This window comes from Myotis myotis, unplaced genomic scaffold, assembly GCF_014108235.1.
Source record: "Myotis myotis isolate mMyoMyo1 unplaced genomic scaffold, mMyoMyo1.p scaffold_m19_p_7, whole genome shotgun sequence".
Lineage (NCBI taxonomy): Eukaryota > Metazoa > Chordata > Mammalia > Chiroptera > Vespertilionidae > Myotis > Myotis myotis.
The window spans coordinates 93,401,484-93,422,656 of record NW_023416379.1 but is presented as its reverse complement, the minus strand read 5'-3'; the positions used below and the strand labels follow the sequence as shown (position 1 = coordinate 93,422,656).

Here is a 21,173-nt window from a genome sequence, read left to right as displayed (position 1 = left end):
CCGATTCGTTTTTCACCCCACATAGAACTTGGCTCCATCTAATCTACGACATACCGACTTTATTATTCTGTCTTCCCCAACTCCAAGAGGACAGGGATTTTATTTGTTTTGTCCACTGCTCTCTCTTCGGTACTTATAGTAGTTAGCCTGGCGCACAGTGGGTAACTGTTAGGTATTTGTCCAGGGAATGAATAACATGCTTCCAGAAGACTCAGGACTCGAGATAAAATAAATGCACGTGGATTGAACCTCGTAGGGATCCTTGGCACTCCGTCTTCCGGTAGGGGAAGGGAAAGCCCCGCCCCCACTCGGCTACAGCCCCGGTGACGCAGCGTCGCGGGGCACACTGATTGGATGACTGGGAGGATTTCTGAAGTCGCGTTTGAGATCTCGCGATTCCGTGGAGTCGGCGCTGGCTGTGTGCGTCATTTCCGGCGGCGCGGTCGCGCAGTTGCCAACAGAGTGCCAACGGCCTGCAGAACAACATGCCGAAGTGAGTAGGGGCCTGAGTCTGGGGGTGTTCGCGGTCACAGTCACTAGTTGGGGCCCCGGGAGCGAGTGCAGAGCGGGTTCGGGTTCCTGAAGCTTCTAGGGAAGCGGGAGGGTCTGGGAAGGGAAGGAGGCCGCCGGGAGGGGGCGGGCGGGGGGGTTCTGGATGTTTCGCGTTTGGCAACAAAAAAGCCTGGTTTATGTAAGGATCCTTTGACATGTACTAATCGTTACTAGGTTTTTTAATTTTTTACCTCCAGTGAACAGCACTTCGGGGAATGGGCATCTATGAACAACTAGTTGTCATCTCTTTTTCTCTACTTTCCATCTCTTTCCAGGTTTTATTGTGACTACTGCGATACATACCTCACCCATGACTCTGTAAGTTGCCTTTCTTTTCAGTTTCGCAAAACCTTATATGTAATAAGTTAGACCTTTTTTTTTTTTTTTTTTTTTTTTTTTTTTAGATGTAAGTTTATGGTTTTCATTTTGCTGAGGTTTAAGGGCTACTGCGTGGAGAAAATAATTTGAGGTGTTTATTTTTCTACCCTTCCTGTAACTGTTTTCAGAATTTGAAGTTATGAATCTTCCAACAGTCAGTGTTTTCACTGGAGACCCAAAATAATAAAGCTTTAGCAAATTTGAAGATAAAAAAAAGTATGTGATAAGTAAAAATCCAGGAAAGATTGTCCTAAAACTCAAATATCTGATTGTGTCAAGGCGACTCAAATGTTTGATAAAATTGGAAATGCCTAAATTTGAAATGGAGTAGTTAAAAAACCTTTTTTTGTCTGTAGCTCTCTGCAGCAATTACAGGCTTTTTGTTTGTTTGTTTGTTTTTAATCCACACCCGAGGATATTTTTCCATTGATTCTTAGAGAGCATGGAAGGAGGAGAGACATTGAGTGAAACATCGATGTGAGAGAGACGCATGGATTGGTTGCCTCCTGCACGTGCCCCAACCAGGGCCCTGGCAGGAGTCTGCAACTGCGGTGCATGTCCCCTTGACTGGAATTGAAACTGGAGGTCTACAGGCCGACACTATCCACTGAGCCAAACCAGCTAGGGTCACAGAATTTTTTAAATTAATTTTTTAGAGAGGAAGGGAGAGGGAGAAAAAACATTGATTTCCTATTCCATTTGTTTATTCATTGGTTGCTTCTTTAAAAAAAAAATGGTTTTATTGATTTTCAGAGCGAGAGGAAGGGAGAGTGAGAGAGAGAGAGAGAGAGAGAGAGAGAGAGAAAGAGAGAAAGAGAGAAACATCGATTGGCTGCCTCCTACATGGCCCTCACAGGAGATTGAGCCCACAACCCGGCATGTGCCCTGCCTGGGAATTGAACTGGAAAGGTCTTGGTGCGTGGGTAGACGCTCAACCACTGAGCAACACTAACTGAGCTCATTGGTTGCCTCTTGTATGTGCCATGACTGGAGATTGAACACAAAACTTTGGTGTATTGGGACAGTGCTCTTAACCAACTGAGCTACCTGGCCAGGGCTGAAACGGAGTATTTTAATTTGATTAAAAACTGCTTTACAAATAATAACAATTCAAGTTTGAATATTCACTGTGTCAGGTAGTGTTCCAAATGCTTTACATGTATTATTTCATTTAATGTTCATGATAATCCTTTGAGGTTAGTATTATCTCCATTCCACAGAGGAGGAAACTGAGGCACAGTGTGGCTAAATGACTGACTGATGTCACAACACCTGTAAGTTGTATGGAGCTAGACAGTCTTCTACAGAGCTTCTATGCTGGCAGCTCTCAAGCTTTATTGTCTCATAGTCCCTTTCCATTCTTAAAAATTACCGATTGTTAAAAAAAATTAGTAGGTTATGTGGGTTATAACTATTAACATTTGCTATATTAGAAATTAAATCAAAAATTTAAAAATACTTATTTTTTCAGGTAACAAGTATTTTTTTTAGATATATTTAAATATAAAAATATTCCTAGCTGGTTTGGCTCAGTGGATAGAGCGTTGGCCTTCGGACCGAAGGATCCTGGGTTCAATTCCAATCAAGGGCACATACCTTGGTTGCAGGCTCCTCCTTGGTCCAGGCCCTGGTCGGGGCATGTGCAGGAGACAACCAGTCGATGTGTTTCTCTCTGTCTTTCCCTCTCTCTTCCACTCTCTCTAAAAATCATCATTGGTGAGGATTGAAGAAATATATGTAATAAGTGTGAGTGTATGTGTGTGTGTATACACACATGTATATATAACTATATTTTTAGGTAGCAATAATATGCTTTTTACTTGTAACACAAGTAACATTTTAAAAGTGGAAAGTAGCTATTTTTTCAAAGCAAAAAATTACTATGAGGAATGGCGTTTTAACATTTTTGCAAACATCAGTAATGTGTCACTTAATGGAAGACATCTGAATTCTCATCTCCATTATATCTGCTGCACTATGTTTTGGTTGTAGTATGTGAAGAATCCAACCTCACATGGATATAGAGTTGAAAAACAGACGAGTACTTCAATGGATTTCTTAAATCATTGTAGATATTCTTTAATACTTTATATTTCTGCACCGAAACTCAACTCAGGGTTAGTTGCAGTGTGGAATCTGAAAACATCAAACTTTCTATACTTGGTTACATTAAAATTTACTGGTCTCTCTTACACTCTGAGTGAATCTTTTTACCATGCATGATTTTGTAACATGCTTTGGTTATGTGGAAAATACTATTTCACTCAGTTTTGCAGGTCTTCCAGGTGTTGACACATTTGATTACATAATATAACAATTCACATTGATTAATGTCACAATTTAATTAGAAATGGCTTTTAAGTATTTGGAAGCTTGCAAGCTTGTGGTGGTAGATCAGGTTTTCTAAAATTCTGATTTTTTTTGAAAGGTCAGATTTTTAAACACTGATTGCTTTTTTGGAAGAAGGGAGAGAGAAACATTGATGTGAGAGAAACATTGATCAGTTGTCCTCGTTACACACCCCGAGGATCAAATCGGCAACCTTTTGGTGTACAGGATGGTGCTCCAACTATCTGAGCCACCTGGTCAGGGCTATTCCATTTATTTTTGAGAAATCTGCATAGCCAGTTTGTTACTTAATTCTTTCAGAGAAAATACTGTTCCATGAAAGAGGCAGCTGGTAGAGCTCACAACTTGAACAGTAGCATGCCTGCTTTTCTTTGACATGGTGTATTTTGGCATGCAGCAGAAGTGCTTTGACAAAATATTTCCCATTTTGTCCCCCAGAATATTAAAAAGACGTGAACTTTAGGGTTGAGATTTAATAAAATTAACAATTTTACTGCTTCATCAAGGTTCTGAATGATGTTATAGATGTCCTGGAGGAAACTTTTTCAGTGAAGTTTGTGTTAGTAGTAGCTTTCCTGTAGATCCCCATTCGTTTTGTTTTGTTTTGTTTTTGTCCCTAACCTCCTCTCTAAGTCATTTGGACAATTTTGATGTTATGAAATTGTTAGTGAGGGGGCTGTTCCTTTCTGTCCTTTTTCAGCACTATTTTTATATACCTACACACCTTGCTAATGCCAGAATTCAGAAAATTGAAAGGTATGTCTTTATAATAAATGTCTCTGTATGAGGAGCATCAGGAACCCTTGTACTGTTCGAACATGATAGCTTGTGAAAATATGGCATTTCCATGGTGCTTGAAGGAGTTCCCTGTGGTGGACTTTGAAATGTATAAAACATTCAGTGCTTAATTTTGGAACTTTTACTGGTCCCTAGGCATGATTTTGTTATTAGGCTTGAGGCATTATTGTTGTAAGAATAGTGTAAGCAGTGGCTCGGGAGACAGGGAATAGTATTTTGAAAAGTGGACCGCCCATGTGATACTGGTCATATCTGCTGCCAGTGAAGCAGTCATTCAGAGCGGACATACCAGTAGGAGGTGGTTAGGCAGCCATGGGGAGCATCTCAACGAAATCTGGATTCCAGGCCTGAGTTTGCCACTTACCAGCTGTAGGTTTTGAGACAAGTTCTTAAGCATAAATAAATGGTAATAATCTTGTGGTATTCTAAAAATCAATTTTATTATAATTTATGTTCAATTAAATGCAAACTTTTTAAGTGTACAGTTTGAGGACCTGTGAAGTGATTACAGCTTGGTGGATATGTCAAAATAGAGAACATTTCCATCACCTCAGAAAGTTCCCTTGTGTTTCTTTTCAGTAAGTCCCCTACACCTCTAACTCTGACTGATCTGGTTTTTACTAAAGACCAGCGTTACTAATTTTAAAACTTCATTTAATGGCCCAGCCTGTGTGGCTCAGTGGTTGAGCATTGACCTATGAACCAGGAGGTTAGGGTTCGATTCCCGGTCAGGGCACATGCCCGGGTTAGGGGCTCCATCCCCAGTGTGGGACTTGAAGGAGGCAAGCGATCAGTGATTCTCTTTCATCATTGATGTTTCTATCTCTCTCCCTCCCTCCCTCCCTCTACCTTCCTCTCTGAAGTCAATAGAAATATATATTTTCAAAAAAGAAACATCAGTGGTGAGAATCATTGATCAGCTGCCTTCTGCATGCCCCTTACTGGGGATCGAGCCCACAGCCCAGGCATGTGCCCTGATCGGGAATCGAATCGTGACTTCCTGTTTCATAGGTTGCTGCTCAGCCACTGAGCAACACTGGCTGGGCTCATCATTGATATTTCTATCTCCATTTTCCTGCCTCTCTGAAATCAATAAAAATATTTTAAAAACTTCATATGAGTGGAATCTTATAGTATATACACTCTGCTTGTGTCAAATTTCTTTTGCTTAGCGTGTTTTTGAGATTAATCCATATTGCATGTATCAGTAGTTCTTTCTGATTAGTATGTTTAACATGCTAGTGTGATTTTCATAAAGATTGAGACACAGCTTGTAAAGAACATAGCATGGTGTCTGGCATGTAGTAAATGTTAAACATTAACTTAAAAAAAACAAAAGATTAAATATATGGAGTTTCTATTATGCCAGTTTTATTCCAATAAAGCTGTTAATGAAAGAACAGAAGAATTCGTGGGCTGGAGACAAAGGTCTTTGTGTGATCATATAAAGTCTTTCTTTTTTTTCTGTTTTTTTTTTTTTTAATATATAAAGTCTTTATTCTAGACCCATAATCATTTAAAAGAATATATTCTTGCCGAAACCGGTTTGGCTCAGTGGATAGAGCGTCGGCCCGCGGACTGAAAGGTCCCGGGTTCGATTCCGGTCAAGGGCATGTACCTGGGTTGCGGGCACATCCCCAGTAGGAGATGTGCAGGAGGCAGCTGATCGATGTTTCTCTCTCATTGATGTTTCTAACTCTCTATCTCTCTCCCTTCCTCTCTGTAAAAAATCAATAAAATATATTTTAAAAAAAAAAGAATATATTCTTATAAGTAGTGTTACTTAAATATGTGTAAGTTATTTTTTAAATTTTTGCCATGGAAGGGCATTAAAATAGGATCAGGGGTTTGTAAACTTTTTCTTAAAATGCCAGGTTATAATTATTTTACGTTTATGGGCCATAACATACAGTCTTCATTGCAATTAGTTGACTCTCGTAGAGAGAAGAAATGGACAATACATAAACAAATTAATGTGGACGTGTTCCAGTAGTTTTTTTACAGAATCCGATTCTGCCCATAGGCCACAGCTTGCTGACCCTTGTTTGGCTAAAAACACAGTAGATAAATTACCATAGTACATTGTTGGCTAATGTTTTAAGTGATGCATTAGCTAAAGCTGCTAAAGGTAGCCAGGCCACCTCTGTATAAAGGTAAGGCTTTATAAAATCGCTAGTTTTGGAAATTTGTTTCTGTGACTGATATAATCTTTTTGTTTTATAGCCATCTGTGAGAAAGACACACTGCAGTGGTCGGAAACACAAAGAGAATGTGAAGGACTACTATCAGAAATGGATGGAAGAGCAGGCTCAGAGCCTGATTGACAAAACAAGTACGTTTCAGTCTCTTGTTCTGGTGGTAAAATGGTCCCATTCTTCTTGTCCCTGTCTCTCTGTTGTTTTTCACAGAAGCCACTCATTCTGAATGATAAATAGAAGCGTTCTACTGTGTTAAATGAAAGAAGTGGAAGGTCATTGGTTTCCCAGGGATATAGGAACACATTAATATTAATTATTGAGGTTAGAGCAATTAGGTATTAGACTGGGAAGTGGGACAGAGGAGAATGAGTTGCCTAATATTTCTTTATTGATGTGGGCCAGATTTTGTAGCAAATTTATATAAAACCTCCTTTGTAGTGATCCATAGTTTTTATTTATTATAAAATAAATCATACTGGTCTATTTGAAACATGGCCTTTCTTAAGTATTCATTGTACTCAGATCTGGCAGGCAAATGTGGACTTTGATTGTGATGTGATTTTTTTTTTTTTTTTAAGCAAAAACTATTATGGAAAGTTTCAAACAAGTTTAATGAGTGAATCTCCCATGGCCGCTGCTCCCCAACCATTCCCATTGCCCAGCATCAGCTACAGCAGTCTTGTTTCATTTATACCAAAGAAAGAGCCTGAAGGTTCTCAAACTTAGCACTATTGACATTGGGGCTGCATAATTCTTTGTTGTGGGGGATGTCCTGTGCATTGTGGGATGTTCAGCAGTAACTCTAGCATCTACCCACTAGTAACAACTCCCAGTTGTGACAACTGAAAATACCGCCACATATTGCCTAGTGTCCCCTAGGAGGCAAAATTGCCCTGGTTGTGAGCCACCAAATACCTTCACCTTGTCCCTTTATCCCTCCTATATTATTAAGGAGCAAATCTCAGATATTGTCCCATTTTATTTGAAAAAATAAGTTATAATGTAATCTTTTTCTCTATTTGAAAAGATATTGGACATTTCTTGGCATTAAAGGTTAGCATTATACTTGTTTAGTTATTTTTTATAGATAGGAAAAGAATTTAGGATGAGTAAACGTTTTTGTTTTTAAATATATTTTATTAAAATAAATAATAAATATATTTTATTGATTTTTTAGAGAGAGGAAGGGAGAGGGATAGAGAGAAACATTGATGAGAGAGAAACATCTATCAGCTGCCTCCTGCACACTCCCTACTGGGTATGTGCCCGCAACCAAGGTACATGCCCTTGACCAGAATCGAACCTGGGACCCTTGAGTCTGCAGGCCGACACTTTATCCATTGAGTCAAACCGGTTAGGGCGAGTAAACGTTTTTGATGGAGGACTTTTGGAGGAGAGGAGGCAAGCGCTCAGGAGCACACCACATCATGGCCATGATTATGTTGACATTGAGTCGGCTACTGACTCACTCTTTTCAGACTTTAAAAGCTGTTCTTTTCTTCAGGGTGTGGGTGGTGCCTTATTGGGATATGATGCCTTAAAGAGCACAGGCTCAATTGAAAGGCTAATGAATAGCTGTTCATAAGTAGCTACTCTAGGTCAATATTTTGGAATTATCAGTGATTTACTTGAATAATTTGACCTTCTGCACTGGTGGTGTAGCAGGATGTGGGGAAGGTGCCTGGGTTACAGACTACACTGCATTGGGAAGGACTTACATTCAGGAATAGACTTCTATGAGGGTGTATTTTTGTATTTACTTGTGACTCCTTTTTAAAACAAAATATAAATAATCTTCAGTCTTGTTTTAATTTGTGCCTCATATTGTCTGAAAAAAAGTAAAAGTTTGTTGCATTGGACATTATTTTAGGATCATAATCTCCCTCCTGTCAGGCTCTTGCTTTGAAATCTGTGTTTCTGTCATGTTTCTCGGCTTGGTGCGTTCATTGTAAAACTGGTAAACCAAACAATACATTGTTTTGACTTAGGACAGCACATATAGGAAGGATGGAAGTTTATAATGCCTGGTTTTTGGACAGGTATCATACATTTTCAAACAAAACTGAATGGCTTGAATTGGTTATAAACCACATCTACAGATTAAAGATTACTGCTTCTCTTTGGTAAGCATTGATAGGTAGGAGGTTTTCATTTCAATCTCCCGTAGTTAATTCAGCCATAGAAACACTAACTAGCTAAAAACAGTTAAATAAGAAAACCCAAATCAGTAAACCAATCAATTGCAATTTTAGCTGGTGAGTACCTAAAGTTGATTTTAAAACCATAGAGGCTGGGAGCATTCATTACTGCAGAAAGCACCTCAAATCAGAGAAAGATGGGGGCTGGATGGGGCCCAGGCACTGGGCTTTGCCCTCTTGTACTGAGCACAGGCCCACACCCATGCGCCAGGCTTGTACTCTGACTTCCTCTCCCTGGAGTAAATGAACACTCCAGCCCCAGTACACTCATCGGCCTGGATGACTGCTCAAGGCTGATCCCCGTAGCCCTCCCCTAAGCATGCAGAAGGCCCTGCACTCCACATCCATTGAAACCTCCATGTAAGGACCAGCAATGAGTGCCCCCTGGTTCCTTTTAGTGAAATCTCTCCTCCTCCACCCTGGCATTCACCCCAAGGCGTTCCCCAATGCAGCAGCCCTGAGAGTGCACCTGGTGGAGAAAGTCGTGTGGACGGGACTCAGTGACCAGAGATGTGGCCTTCAGTCAAGGCGTGTGTACAGTCCTGAGGGACTTAGCCGGGAGGGGGCAGAGGAATACATTCTCAGGTCCCTCCTTCAGTCCTCAGATCTCCTGCTTGTAGCTCTATTAGCCAAATAAGTGCTTAGCTGGACACTTATGCTAAAAATTATTTGCTGTTGATGTGAGTTATAAGTTTAAGTTATTGTCATACATTTTTTCTTTAAATTGTATTTTTTTCTTGTTCTTTTTTTATTTTTACGGAATTTATAGGGTAACATTAGTTAATGAAATTATATAGGTTTCAGATGTACAATTCATCTGTATATTGTTTTGTGTGTTCACCAACTACAGTGAAGTCTGGCGTCCTGCATTCTTATTCACTGAATCTGGCACAACCCTAGCAGAGACCACCCTACTCTGCACACACACTCAGGAGCCCAGGAGGGTGTTACATTTTGAATGTGACAGGAGGGACAGCCCTTGAGTAGGGATGGGGCCCTTGGTAAACCCCCATTCACCACTCACAGAATGCCAGGCCTGTGTCTCCTATCTACCTGTTTCACCAGAATCATGGTAAACATGTTTGAATACGTAGCAGCCAGCATAGAACTTATGCTTCAAAAAACTCCCCACAAAAACCATAGAGGCTACGCAGCCGGCATGGCTCAGTGGTTGAGGATCAACCTATGAACCAAGAGGTCACAGTTCAATTCTGATCAGGGCATATGCCCGCATGGCATACAGGAAGCAGCCGATCAATGATTCTCTCTCATTAATTTTTCTTTCTCTCCCTCTTCCCCTCTGAAATCAATAAAAATACATTTAAAAATATCCTATCTAATAAAAGAGAAACATGGTAATTAGCATACGACTGCTACCCTTCCCATTGGCTAATCAGGGCAATATGCAAATTAACTGCCAGCCAAGATGGCGGCCGGCAGCCAGGCAGCTGGAAGTGAACATGAGGCTTGCTTGCTTCAGTGATGGAGGACTCCAACGTTCTCCGCCTGCCTTGCCGGCCTCTGAGCTTGCAGTTTGAAACATTGTAACAAATATAGAAGCTAAACAAAACCCCAGAAACCTGCTTTAGTCAGCCAGGCTTCAGCCAGCAGGACCGCAACATTGTTTCAAATACAGAAGGTAAACAAAGGCCAGAAACCTGCTTTCAGCAGCCAAGGCCTCAGACTGGAGCCAAGCCTCAGAGCTAAAGCTGGCCCAGAATAAAAAATAAAAAGAAAAGAGCGGTTGGGAGCTTCAGTCACTCGCCAGCCTGAAAACGGCCCTCAGCCCCTCACCCAGACTGGCCAGGCACCCCAGTGGGGACCCCCACCCTGACCCAGGACACCCTTCAGGGCAAACCAGCCGGCCCCCACCCGTGCACCAGGCCTCTATCCTATATAGTAGCAGGGTAATAAGCCTCCTGGCACCGGGATCAGCGTGACGGGGGCAGCGCCCAAACCCCCTGATCGCCCTGCGGCTCTATGTGTGACAGGGGGCGGGGCCACAAGCTCCCTATCCGCCCTGCTCTGTTCGTGACAGGGGAAGGTGCCCCAACCCTCTGATCAGCCCTGCTCTGTGCCTGATAGGGGGGAGCTCCCCAACCCGCTGATCGCCCTGCGGCTCTGTGTGTGACAGGGTGCGGCGCCCCAACCCCCTGATCACCCTGTGACTCTGTGTGTGACAGGGTGCGGCGCCCCAACCCCCTGATCGGCCCTGCTCTGTGTGTGAAGGGGGAAGGTGCCCCAACCCCCTCATCAGCCCTGCTCTGTGCCTGATAGGGGGGAGCTCCCCAACCCCCTGATCACCCTGCGGCTCTGTGTGTGACAGGGGGCGGGGCCACAACCTCCCTATCCGCCCTGCTCTGTTCATGACAGGGGAAGGTGCCCCAACCCCCTGATCAGCCCTGCTCTGTGCCTGATAGGGGGGAGCTCCCTAACCCCCTGGTCGCCCTGCGGCTCTGTGTGTGACAGGGTGCAGCGCCCCAACCCCCTGATCGGTCCTGCTCTGTGGGTGATAGAGGGTGGCACCCCAACCCCCCCCACGGGCCCTGCTCTGTGTGTGACGGGTTAGAGCCATAACCTCCCCATCGGACCTGCCCTGAGTGTGACAGTGGCGGCGCCCCAACCCCCTGATCGGCCCTGCTCTGTGGGTGATAGAGGGCGTCACCCCACCCCCCTGATCCGCCCTGCTCTGTGTGTGACAGGGGGCGGTGCCCCAACTCCCCTATCGGCCCTACTCTGTGAGTGACAGGAGGGAGCTCCTCAACCCCCTGATGGGCCCTGCTCTGTGCGTGACGGGGGGAGCTCCCCAAACCCCTGATGGGCCCTGCTCTGTGCATGACAGGGTACGGAGTCCCAACCCCCCTGATGGGCCCTGCTCTGTGCATGACAGGGGGCAGCGCCCCAACCCGCTGATCCACCCTGCTCTGTGTGTGACAGGGGGCGGTGCCCCAACTCCCCTATTGGCCCTACTCTACGAGTGACAGGGGAGAGCTCCTCAACCTCCTGATCGGCCCTGCTCTGTGTATGATGGGGGGGGGGGGGGGGCTCCTCAACCCCCTGATCAGCCCTGCTCTGTGTGTGACGGGGGAGCTCCTCAACCCCTTGATCGGCCCTGCTCTGTGTGTGACAAGGTATGGAGCCTCAACCCCCCTGATGGGCCCTGCTCTGTGCATGACAGGGGGCAGCGCCCCAACCCCCTGATCGGGCCTGCTCTGTGCGTGACAGGGGGTGGCGCCGCAACTTCCCTATCGACCCTGCCTTGAGTGTGACGGGGCGGTGCCCCAGCCCCCCAATCGGCCGTACCCTGAGCGTGACTAGGGGTGGCATCGCAACCTCCCAATCCGCCCTGCTCTGTGCATGACGGGTGCAGCGCCCCAGCTCCCGAATCGGCCCTGCTCTGAGCCCGACCAGGGGCTGCACCTAGGGATTGGGCCTGCCCTCTGCCACCCAGGAGCAGGCCTAAGCCAGCAGGTCATTATCTTCCCAGGGGTCCCAGACTGCGACAGGGCACAGGACGGGCTAAGGGACCCCCTCTCCCCCCCTAGTGCACAAATTTTTGTGCACCGGGCCTCTAGTAAATGAATAAAACCATAGAGGCTATGATGTAGTAATCTTAGATGATTGCTATTTAGAATGAAATAAGTGGGACCATTAAAAATTAAAAGAAAGTAGTTATTTTAGTAAATGAGTTGTTGAATTCTTATTCACTGTGTGTTTTTTTTCTCACTTTATAGCTGCAGCATTTCAGCAAGGAAAAATACCTCCTACTCCATTCTCAGCTCCACCTCCTGCAGGGGCAATGATCCCACCTCCCCCCAGTCTTCGTAAGTTTATAACATTTTTATCTTAAGGGGTGTAATTGGGCAGATTGTACTTTGATCATGTTAGATTATCTCATAGTGGGCTTTAAAATCCTCATTGAATGAATACATAGTAACAGAAAACAGCTTTAGTGGTATAATTTCTGAAATATTTTTAGTTACCTTCTGATTGCATTATTACTGGGATATTGTATTTGTGACATCCCATGTGGGTCTGAGATAGATTCAGTGGAAAGCTCAGGATGTATGTGTGATTGGGTGAGCTAATATATAAAGAGGTATTGCTCAGTATATTAAATTACTTCTATGAACATAACACTGGAGGCTAGAAGTCACTGATAAACTCAGTATTCCTATTTTCTAACCCACTTAATACCAATAATAGAGGTACAGTGCATGAAATTTGTACATGGGTAGGGTCCCTAGGACTGGCTGGCGATCAGGGCCAATCGGGGCCTTCAGGCTGCCAGCCAGGGCCTGCCTTCATTCCATACTGCCCCCTGGTGGTCAGCACACGTCGTAGCAAGCGATCGAACTCCCAGTCTCCCAGCCAAACTCCAGTGGGGACAATTTGCATATTAGGTTTTTATATATATAGATATATACCTTGCGAAAGACAAGAATTGTGTAGTTGAAAGTGGAGTAGGTCAAAGGCCTCTTCTCTCTGGGAAGATTTGTTGTTTCTGCATGATAGACAAGGAAATTGAGTAACTATGTCTTTTGGCTCTTCTGGAAGGTTTCAGATTGAAATTGAACTCAGAGACCTAAACTCAGTCCTATAAGTCAGCGATTGCCAACCGGTGGTTGCAGACCACTGGTGGTCCATGAGGTCCAACAGGTTGGCAACCTCTGGTTTAAGGAAACCTTTGTAGCGGTCACCAACCGGTGGTCCGCAGACAGGTGGTGGTCCTTGAGGTCCAAAAGGTTGGCGACCGCTGCTATTCAGTGATCATGGATACAAACACAGAAGTAAGGAGGCTGTTTACAATAGGTTTACACAGGTGGACCACTAATAGCCCACCAAAACTTTGTGGGCTCCCACCATCCTGGGACTGGCCAGGCCTCAGCTCACAGCAGCTCTTAACGTCACCTCTCTCTCCTCTATTGTGACAGGCTGGCACTCAACTCCATTATTTTACTAGTATAATAGTCTGTGGTATGAATATCAGGATTAACCTCACTGTTTCTTACTGATGGACATGTAAGTTGTTTTCAATTGTTGCTGTTGTAAATGATACATCAGGAATATCTCTACATAGACATCTTTGTATTTTCAAAGAATCTTTTAAACCTGGGCTATGATTTTTAAAATCTGAAATTAGCCCTAACCGGTTTGGCTCAGTGGATAGAGCGTCGGTCTGCGGACTGAAAGGTCCCAGGTTCGATTCCGGTCAAGGGCATGTACCTTGGCTGCGGGCACATCACCAGTAGGGAGTGTACAGGAGGCAGCTGATGGATGTTTCTCTCTCATCGATGTTTCTAACTCTCTGTCCCTCTCCCTTCCTTTCTGTAAAAAATCAATAAAATATTCTAAAAAAATAAAAAAATAAAAAATCTGAAATTAGGTACTTATGGTTTAAGTACATCAGCTTTTTATCAGTAGACAAGTGGATAAAAAAGCTGTAGTGGCCCTAGCAGGTTTGGCTCAGTGGATGGAGCATCGGCCTGCGGACTGAGGGTCCCGGGTTCGATTCCGGTCAAGGGCATGTACCTTGGTTGCGGGCACATCCCCAGTAGGGGGGTGTGCAGGAGGCGGCTGGTCGATGTTTCTCTCTCATTGATGTTTCTAACTCTCTATCCCTCTTCCTTCCTCTCTGTAAGAAATCAATAAAATATACTTAAAAAAAAAAACAAACTGTAGTGCCCTAGCTGGTTTGGCTCAGTGGATAGAGCATCAGCCTGTGGACTGAAGGGTCCCGGGTTTGATTCCAGTCAAGGGCACATGCAGGCTCTATCCCCAGTAGGGGCGTGCAGGAGGCAGCCGATCAATGATTTTCTCTCATCATTGATGTTTCTATATCTTTCTCTTCCTCTCCCTTCTTCTCTGAAATCAATAAAAGTAAAAATATTTTTTTTAAAAAAGCTGTAGTACATTTATACCATGGAATACTATGCAGCAGTGAAAAAGAAGAATCTCTTACTCTTTGAGACAGCATGGAGGGTCCTGGAGAATATTATGCTAAGTGAAATAAGCCAGTAAGAGAAAGACAAGTCTCACATTATCTCACTCATGTGAAATCTAATGAACAAAATAAATGGATGAACTGAGTGGAACCAGAGACATAGAAACATGGAACAAATTGCCGAATCTCTGAGGAAAGGCGGGGGAGGGTGGGTGGGAGGTGATCAACCAAAGAACTTGTATGCATTTATATACATAACCCATGGTCACAGACAATAGGGTGGTGAAGGGGGGACAGGGGCAGGCTGGAGGGGGTTAATGGGGGGAAAAATGGGGGCATATGTAATACTTTCAACATTAAAGATTAAAAAAAGAACGAATTAACAACATAGTGACAGGAAAAAAAAAATCTGAAACCAGGTACTTTTGTTTTGAGTTCAGCTTTTTATCCGGAGTGCTTTAGAAGGTATAATGTCCCCTTTTAAAAAATCAAGATTTTGGTATTTTTTTAACCTGAGTAATCTGACTTCATTTTATACTTCTGTCTAGATAGGCTTGTTCCTGCTTTTCAGTCATAAAGTAACTAAAGTTTTGTGGCATGCTGCTTTTTGTGGATCTACTGTTAAAAGACCATAAGAAGTTTATTGTTATAGGATTTGGACCAGATTATGAGGTGCTATTAGTTTCATTAAGAAGATAAACTGATTCCCTGGCTGGCGTGGCTCAGTAGTTGAGCATCGACCTATGAACCAGGAGGTCACAGTTTGATTCCCAGTCAGGACACATACCTGAGTCTCAGGCTCAATCCCCAGTGGGAGGCGTGCATGAGGCAATGGATCAATGATTCTCTCTCATCATTGATATTTCTGTATCTTTCTCCCTTTCTCTTCCTCTCTGAAATCAATAAAAATATATTTGAAAAAAAATTTTTAAAGTGCTGAAAGGAGATAAACTGTTCATGTATAAGCATATCTTAACCTCAGGCCCCATTTTTTATTTCAGCGGGTCCACCTCGCCCCGGTATGATGCCAGCACCCCATATGGGGGGCCCTCCCATGATGCCAATGATGGGTCCTCCTCCTCCTGGGATGATGCCAGTGGGACCTGGTAAGTTTGAATATCCTTCTAGAATGCTCCATTGTGTTTTAGTGCTCCATTTAAATATAATTCTTAATTGGCTATCTAACTGTATTGCAACAAATTAAATTTGGTGAATCTGTAATGCTTAAGAAAAATAAATATTTGGTTTATCAGTATAAATGGATGCTCCAAAGACATTGTGCTACTAAAAGCAGGATAAGGCATGCCTGGCTGGTGTGACTCAGTGGTTGCGTATTGACTTATGAACCAGGAGTTCAATTCCTGGATGGGGCACATGCCAGGTTATTGGCTTGATCCCTGGTGGGGGGCATGCAGGAGGCAGCCAATCAGTGATTCTCTCTCATTGATGTTTTCTATCCTCTTCCTCTCCCTTCCTCTCTAAAACCAATAAAAACATTTTTAAAAATAAAATGAAATAAAAGCAGGATAAGGCTGCTGCTTTTTCTTTTCTTCTCCCTCCTGTTTCCTTGTGTCCTTCTGACTTTGGGCCATCTATATATATATATAAAAGCCTAACCGACTGTTACGATCAGCCAGTAGCTATGACGTGCACTGACACCCAGGGGGCAGACACTCAACACAGGAGCTACCCACTGGTGGTTAGTGTGCTTCCACAGCCAACCTCCTGTGGTCTCTCCCCCCTGGCCGGCTGGTCCCAATCGGCCCCAGCTGGGACTGGGCGAGACGGCCCAGTTGGCCGAGAGGGACCCCACCCATGCACGAATTTGTGCACCGGGCCTCTAGTTTATAGTGAAGAGACAGGTAGATGAGCTTGTTCCACTAGGGCATAAAGGGAGGGGTAGATACATACTTGGGCTGCTACTTTTCTTGATTTTGATTTGGAGCAGAGTTAACTCCTGTTGCTGATTTTTAATCTTGGAGGTCAGTTAGGCCAAATTAGTATATGAAAAGCACTTAGGCCTGGTGGTTGGTCTTTTATTCAGGAAGAGGGAAAAACTTTTACCTCAAATGTTTTATTTTAACATAAACATAAATGTACATTAATTTGGAAATTTTCCCGATAACATGGTCAGGGCCTTTGCTTTGAGAACAAGTCTACTGATTGGAACACTATATATTTCTTGCATAAATCAATAAGCCATTACCCATAATGTATCCTTTATCAACTTTAGTTTCTCTTTTTTTTAAATATATTTTTATTGATTTCCAAGAGGAAGGAAGAGAGAGAGAGAGAGAGAGAAACATCAATGATGAGAGAGAATCATTGATCGGCTGCCTCTTGCACGCCCCTTACTGAGGATGTGCCCGCAACCTGGGCATGTGCCCTTGACCGGAATTGAACCCGGAACCCTTCATTCTGCAGGCCAGCGCTCCATCCACTGAGCCAAACCGACATCTGCGCATGGGTCACGAAGTTTCAATCGCACTGTACGTGCATGCCCGCACGTGGTATTTTGTGGAAGAGCCACACTCAAGGGGCCAAAGAGCCGCATGTGGCTCGCGAGCCGCAGTTTGCCAACCACTGGGCTAGGGCAACTTTAATTTCATTTTATATGAAGTGGTTAGAGACCTTGTGAGGCAATCTAGTTCCAATCTTTTATGATCATCTCACCTACCAAATATGTGAGCACTTTTGGGGGGGATGTTTTACCTGAGTCTTGCTAAATATCAACTTGGATTTCATAGAAACAGTTCTTCTTTTTACACTTGTATTTTATTTGCAGAATAGTTAAATTATGTAACTAGAGTAAATACAGCTGATGCAAGAAGCCTAGAGTTCAACTGGTAAGACAAGGTACAAAGTATTAGAGTAGCTTCCTATACAGAAGTATGCTTACTGCTGGTATTATTTAGAGGGATGGGAGAGTTTAGGTAAAAAGAGTTCCTGTGTTGCTCTCTTTGAGCCCAAAACACAATCATTAAGTGACTTAGATGGCTTCTTTGGCATTCTTAAATCCGTCACAAGTTCAGATTCCTAGAGGGTTTGGTTGTGGTGAACTGGGAATGCATAACTAATCTAAGGAAGGCTTCTATAACTCCGCTTTAGGCAGTGATTGACATTAGAGAATGCAAGTTGCTGTGGCCAGTTCTCCTGAGTATTTTGTTGTTATTTTTAGCCAGGATAAAATAATATGTTATGGGATTTGCATTAAAATAATGGAGTAGTTGGGGGTGGCATGGATAAGAATGGGTGAGGATGAGATAAATTGGCCATGGGTGGATAATTGTTGACCCTGGATGATGGATACATGGAAATTCATTATTCTCTTTTTTCTTTCTATTCTGTGTGTGTTTGCACATTTCTATAATAAGTTGGAAAAGAATTCTAGATTTATTAGTAATTAGACCTGTTAACTTCCAATGTTGGCAACTAATTAAAAATAAATGCACTGTGGAGACCAAAGAAAACAAGTTTTCAGAGGCCTCGTTTTCAATCTTTGGTCTAGATCAGTTGTCTCTAAGAAATGCTGAATGTTGCCGGGACCAGTTTGGCTCAGTGGATGGAGTGTCGGCCTGCGGACTGAGGGGTCCCAGGTTCGATTCCAGTCAGGGGCATGTACCTGGGTTGCGGGCACATCCCCAGTGGGAGATGTGCAGGAGGCGGCTGGTCGATGTTTCTCTCCCATCGATGTTTCTGGCTCTCTGTCTCTCTCCCTTCCTCTCTGTAAAAAATCAATAAAATATATTTTTTAAAAAAAAGAAATGCTGAATGCTAGTTATGTTATGGTGGGCGTTTTTAAAATAAGTTATCTAGTAGTTTAGTAGTATTCTCTATTCCTGTTGAAATTAATCTAAAAAAAACACCTATATTCCTTTTGGGTTTTGTGTCTGCATATACTTTTGTTTTACTTTTTGTGATAAGGCTATATTCAGCTTTGAATATAGTTTTCTCTTTAACCATTTATAGCAAGCCTTTAATCAAAATGATTTAGTTAAAAATAGGTAATTAAGGTAAAAATTGATATTTAAAAAGGAAATATATATAGCATGAAGATTATGAGACATAATAATAAAATGAATACCCGTGAACCCACCACCCAGCTGAGGATGTAGAACATTATCAGTTGTATGAAACTGCCTGTGTTTTCCCCCAACCTCTACCTCTCTGCTTGCCCTCCCTCCCATGGCTCATTAATTTGGCTGGTGTATTGATTTGACACTTTAATAAATTCATGAATAGTTCCAAAATGCATTAGAAAAAATATTTTTGTGTGTGTGCTAATTGTTATAAATCACATTATTGCCTAGTATTTGTCTTGTAACTTGAGCTAAGTATGGTTACTAACAGGTTCTCAGCGTGGGCCTCCTGCTCACCTTCCCTACAACTCCAAACAAATGCTTAGTGGTGAGATTGTCCTCTGTGCCTGTGTACATCCATGAAAATAGCTCCAGGTTATATGGTGGATAGAACTGATTAAAAGAGCTGACTAAGCCCTGACCGGTTTGGCTCAGTGGATAGAGCGTTGGGCTGCAGACTGAAGGGTCCCAGGTTCGATTCTGGTCAAAGGCATGTACCTTGGTTGCGGGCACATCCCCAGTGGCGGGTGTGCAGGAGGCAGCTGGTCGATGTTTCTCTCTCATCGATGTTTCTAACTCTCTATCCCTCTCCCTTCCTCTCTGTAAAAAAATCAATAAAATATATATTTTAAAAAAAAGAAAAAAAAGAGCTGACTAAATAACATGTGACTTAGTTGTGAATTTCCTTAAGTGAGAAAAAAGGTCAATTTAGGGAACTAGTGGTGCTTTCCCCCTTACTATCATTAGATTATGATTCCCATATGGTTCTTGTGTTGACCTTTTGCTTTTTTGTTTGAGAATGTCTAAATATTTTAAAGATGTGATGAATTTGTTGCATTCTTTTGATAAGTATCTTTTTTTTTGCAGGGAGGGCTACTTTTTTTGTCTTTAATTGCAGTCCCGTCAAGGTTTCCCATAAGTAGTATTTTCTGACTCTCTTTTTTGTTTTCTTTGTTTTGTCCTGCAGCTCCTGGAATGAGGCCGCCTATGGGAGGGCACATGCCAATGATGCCTGGGCCCCCAATGATGAGGCCTCCCGCCCGTCCCATGATGGTGCCCACTCGGCCCGGAATGACTCGACCAGACAGATAAGGAGAAAGGGGAGCCTCTTTCTATCAGGCTTCTGTTACTTGTTCTCTTCACAGGGGATCAAGGTGCTTATGACTCTGGGTGTTTTCTAGCAGCAGACAAGGAAGACTCGCTCCCTCTTCCTAAGAGAGAATAGTTTCTGAGGGACAAAAAAGCAATTTTCATTTGTATTGTGAAATGTGAAAATAAAATTGTCAACTCTTTTCGTTAAAAATGTGTTCCCTTTTTTCTCCCTCCTGTATTTGTGTATCATAAAGGAGATGAACTAGCTCAGGTGTTTCTCCAGCTTATTCTCTTTAGCATGCCCTCTGCATGACATTGTTTTTCCTTAGCTATAGAATGGGTCCCTTTGGACAGCCTGCCTTTAATTAATAAACTTTACCTGTGCAAGATTTTTGTTATAACACTTGTAGAGCTTTTTGTTAATTAAAATAGTAAACAGCACAATTGGTTAATTTTTCACATGATTTAAACTTTGTGTAGTAAGTGAAAAATTTTATGCTGAGTAGGGAAAAAGACTTTACAATGCGAGCACGTCAGCTAAGAATAGCAGGGATTGCCTCAACCTCAGCTTCTCTTTTCTCCCAGCTCTTCTTTTTCTTGAGTCTCAAATAGTCAAAAATCTTTCTATTAGCAATGGTAAAATTAATTCACATTTCTGTGGTACAGAAGTTTTTTTCAGAATATCATTTGTTATATCACTGGGCTATAAAGGTATGGTATTTTCAGAGAACCATCTAGAAAGTTAGTCATAGGCACTGTTCATATTCAACTCAGTGTAAAACCTAAACTATTTCACACTGCAAGTGTGAGTGAAAATTGTTATAACCCATGGGGAGGGCAATTTGGCAATATCAGAATTACCTATAGTCTTTGATTTAGCATTTCCATGTCTGGAAATATACCCTACGGATATACTTGCACATGTACGAGATGACATGTATATGATTATGCATTGCAGCAGAAGGTACTAGTAGAAATAACAGATGTCCAATGGAAAGGGACTTAATTTATCAAGTACGATGGCGTATACCATGCAGGTTAAATAAAAGAAAGAAGCCCTAGTAGATGTGGCTCAATTGGTCGGGCGCAGTCCTGCACACCAAAGGGTTGCCAGTTTGATTTCTGGTAGGGCACATGCCTGGTTTGTGGGCTTGATCCCCAGAGGGGACGTTTGGGAGGCAGCCATCAATGTTCACGTTTCTCTCCCTTCCTCTTGCTAAAAAAATCAATAAAAAATCTTTGACAAAAGAAAAAACAAAACAATAAGGAAGCTTTATGTATTGATGGGGAAAGATTTTCAAGATAACACATTGTTCTTCACCTTGGTTTATTCACATAGCAAGGTGTTGTTTCCTGCTATTTTTTAAAGCAAATATTTATAGTGCCTTTATGCATACAGGATCTCTGGGAGGACAGATAAACAACTAGTCGTATTAGTTGCCCATAAAGAGTAAATAAATGGGTGGCTGGGGGACAGGGGAAGGAGAGTCTAGTCACCTTGTATGTTTTGGACTTGGAATCATCTATATCATAACAAATCATCTTTTCATCTGAGGTTATTGTTACAGTGATGTTACAGCAGACT

The 21,173-nt window shown here is 42.8% G+C and overlaps 1 protein-coding gene across 1 annotated transcript; it reads left to right on the top strand.

Annotated features, from left to right (window-relative positions):
• Positions 1-377: 377 nt before the first annotated feature.
• On the top strand, positions 378-19,977 carry SNRPC (small nuclear ribonucleoprotein polypeptide C). Its single transcript, XM_036317584.1, has 6 exons — positions 378-493; positions 828-870; positions 6,301-6,409; positions 12,208-12,297; positions 15,419-15,523; positions 19,464-19,977. Exons 1-6 carry the CDS (start codon positions 486-488, stop codon positions 19,586-19,588), a joined length of 480 nt encoding a protein of 159 aa, XP_036173477.1. The 5' UTR covers positions 378-485; the 3' UTR covers positions 19,589-19,977.
• The last annotated feature ends 1,196 nt before the right edge of the window (positions 19,978-21,173 follow it).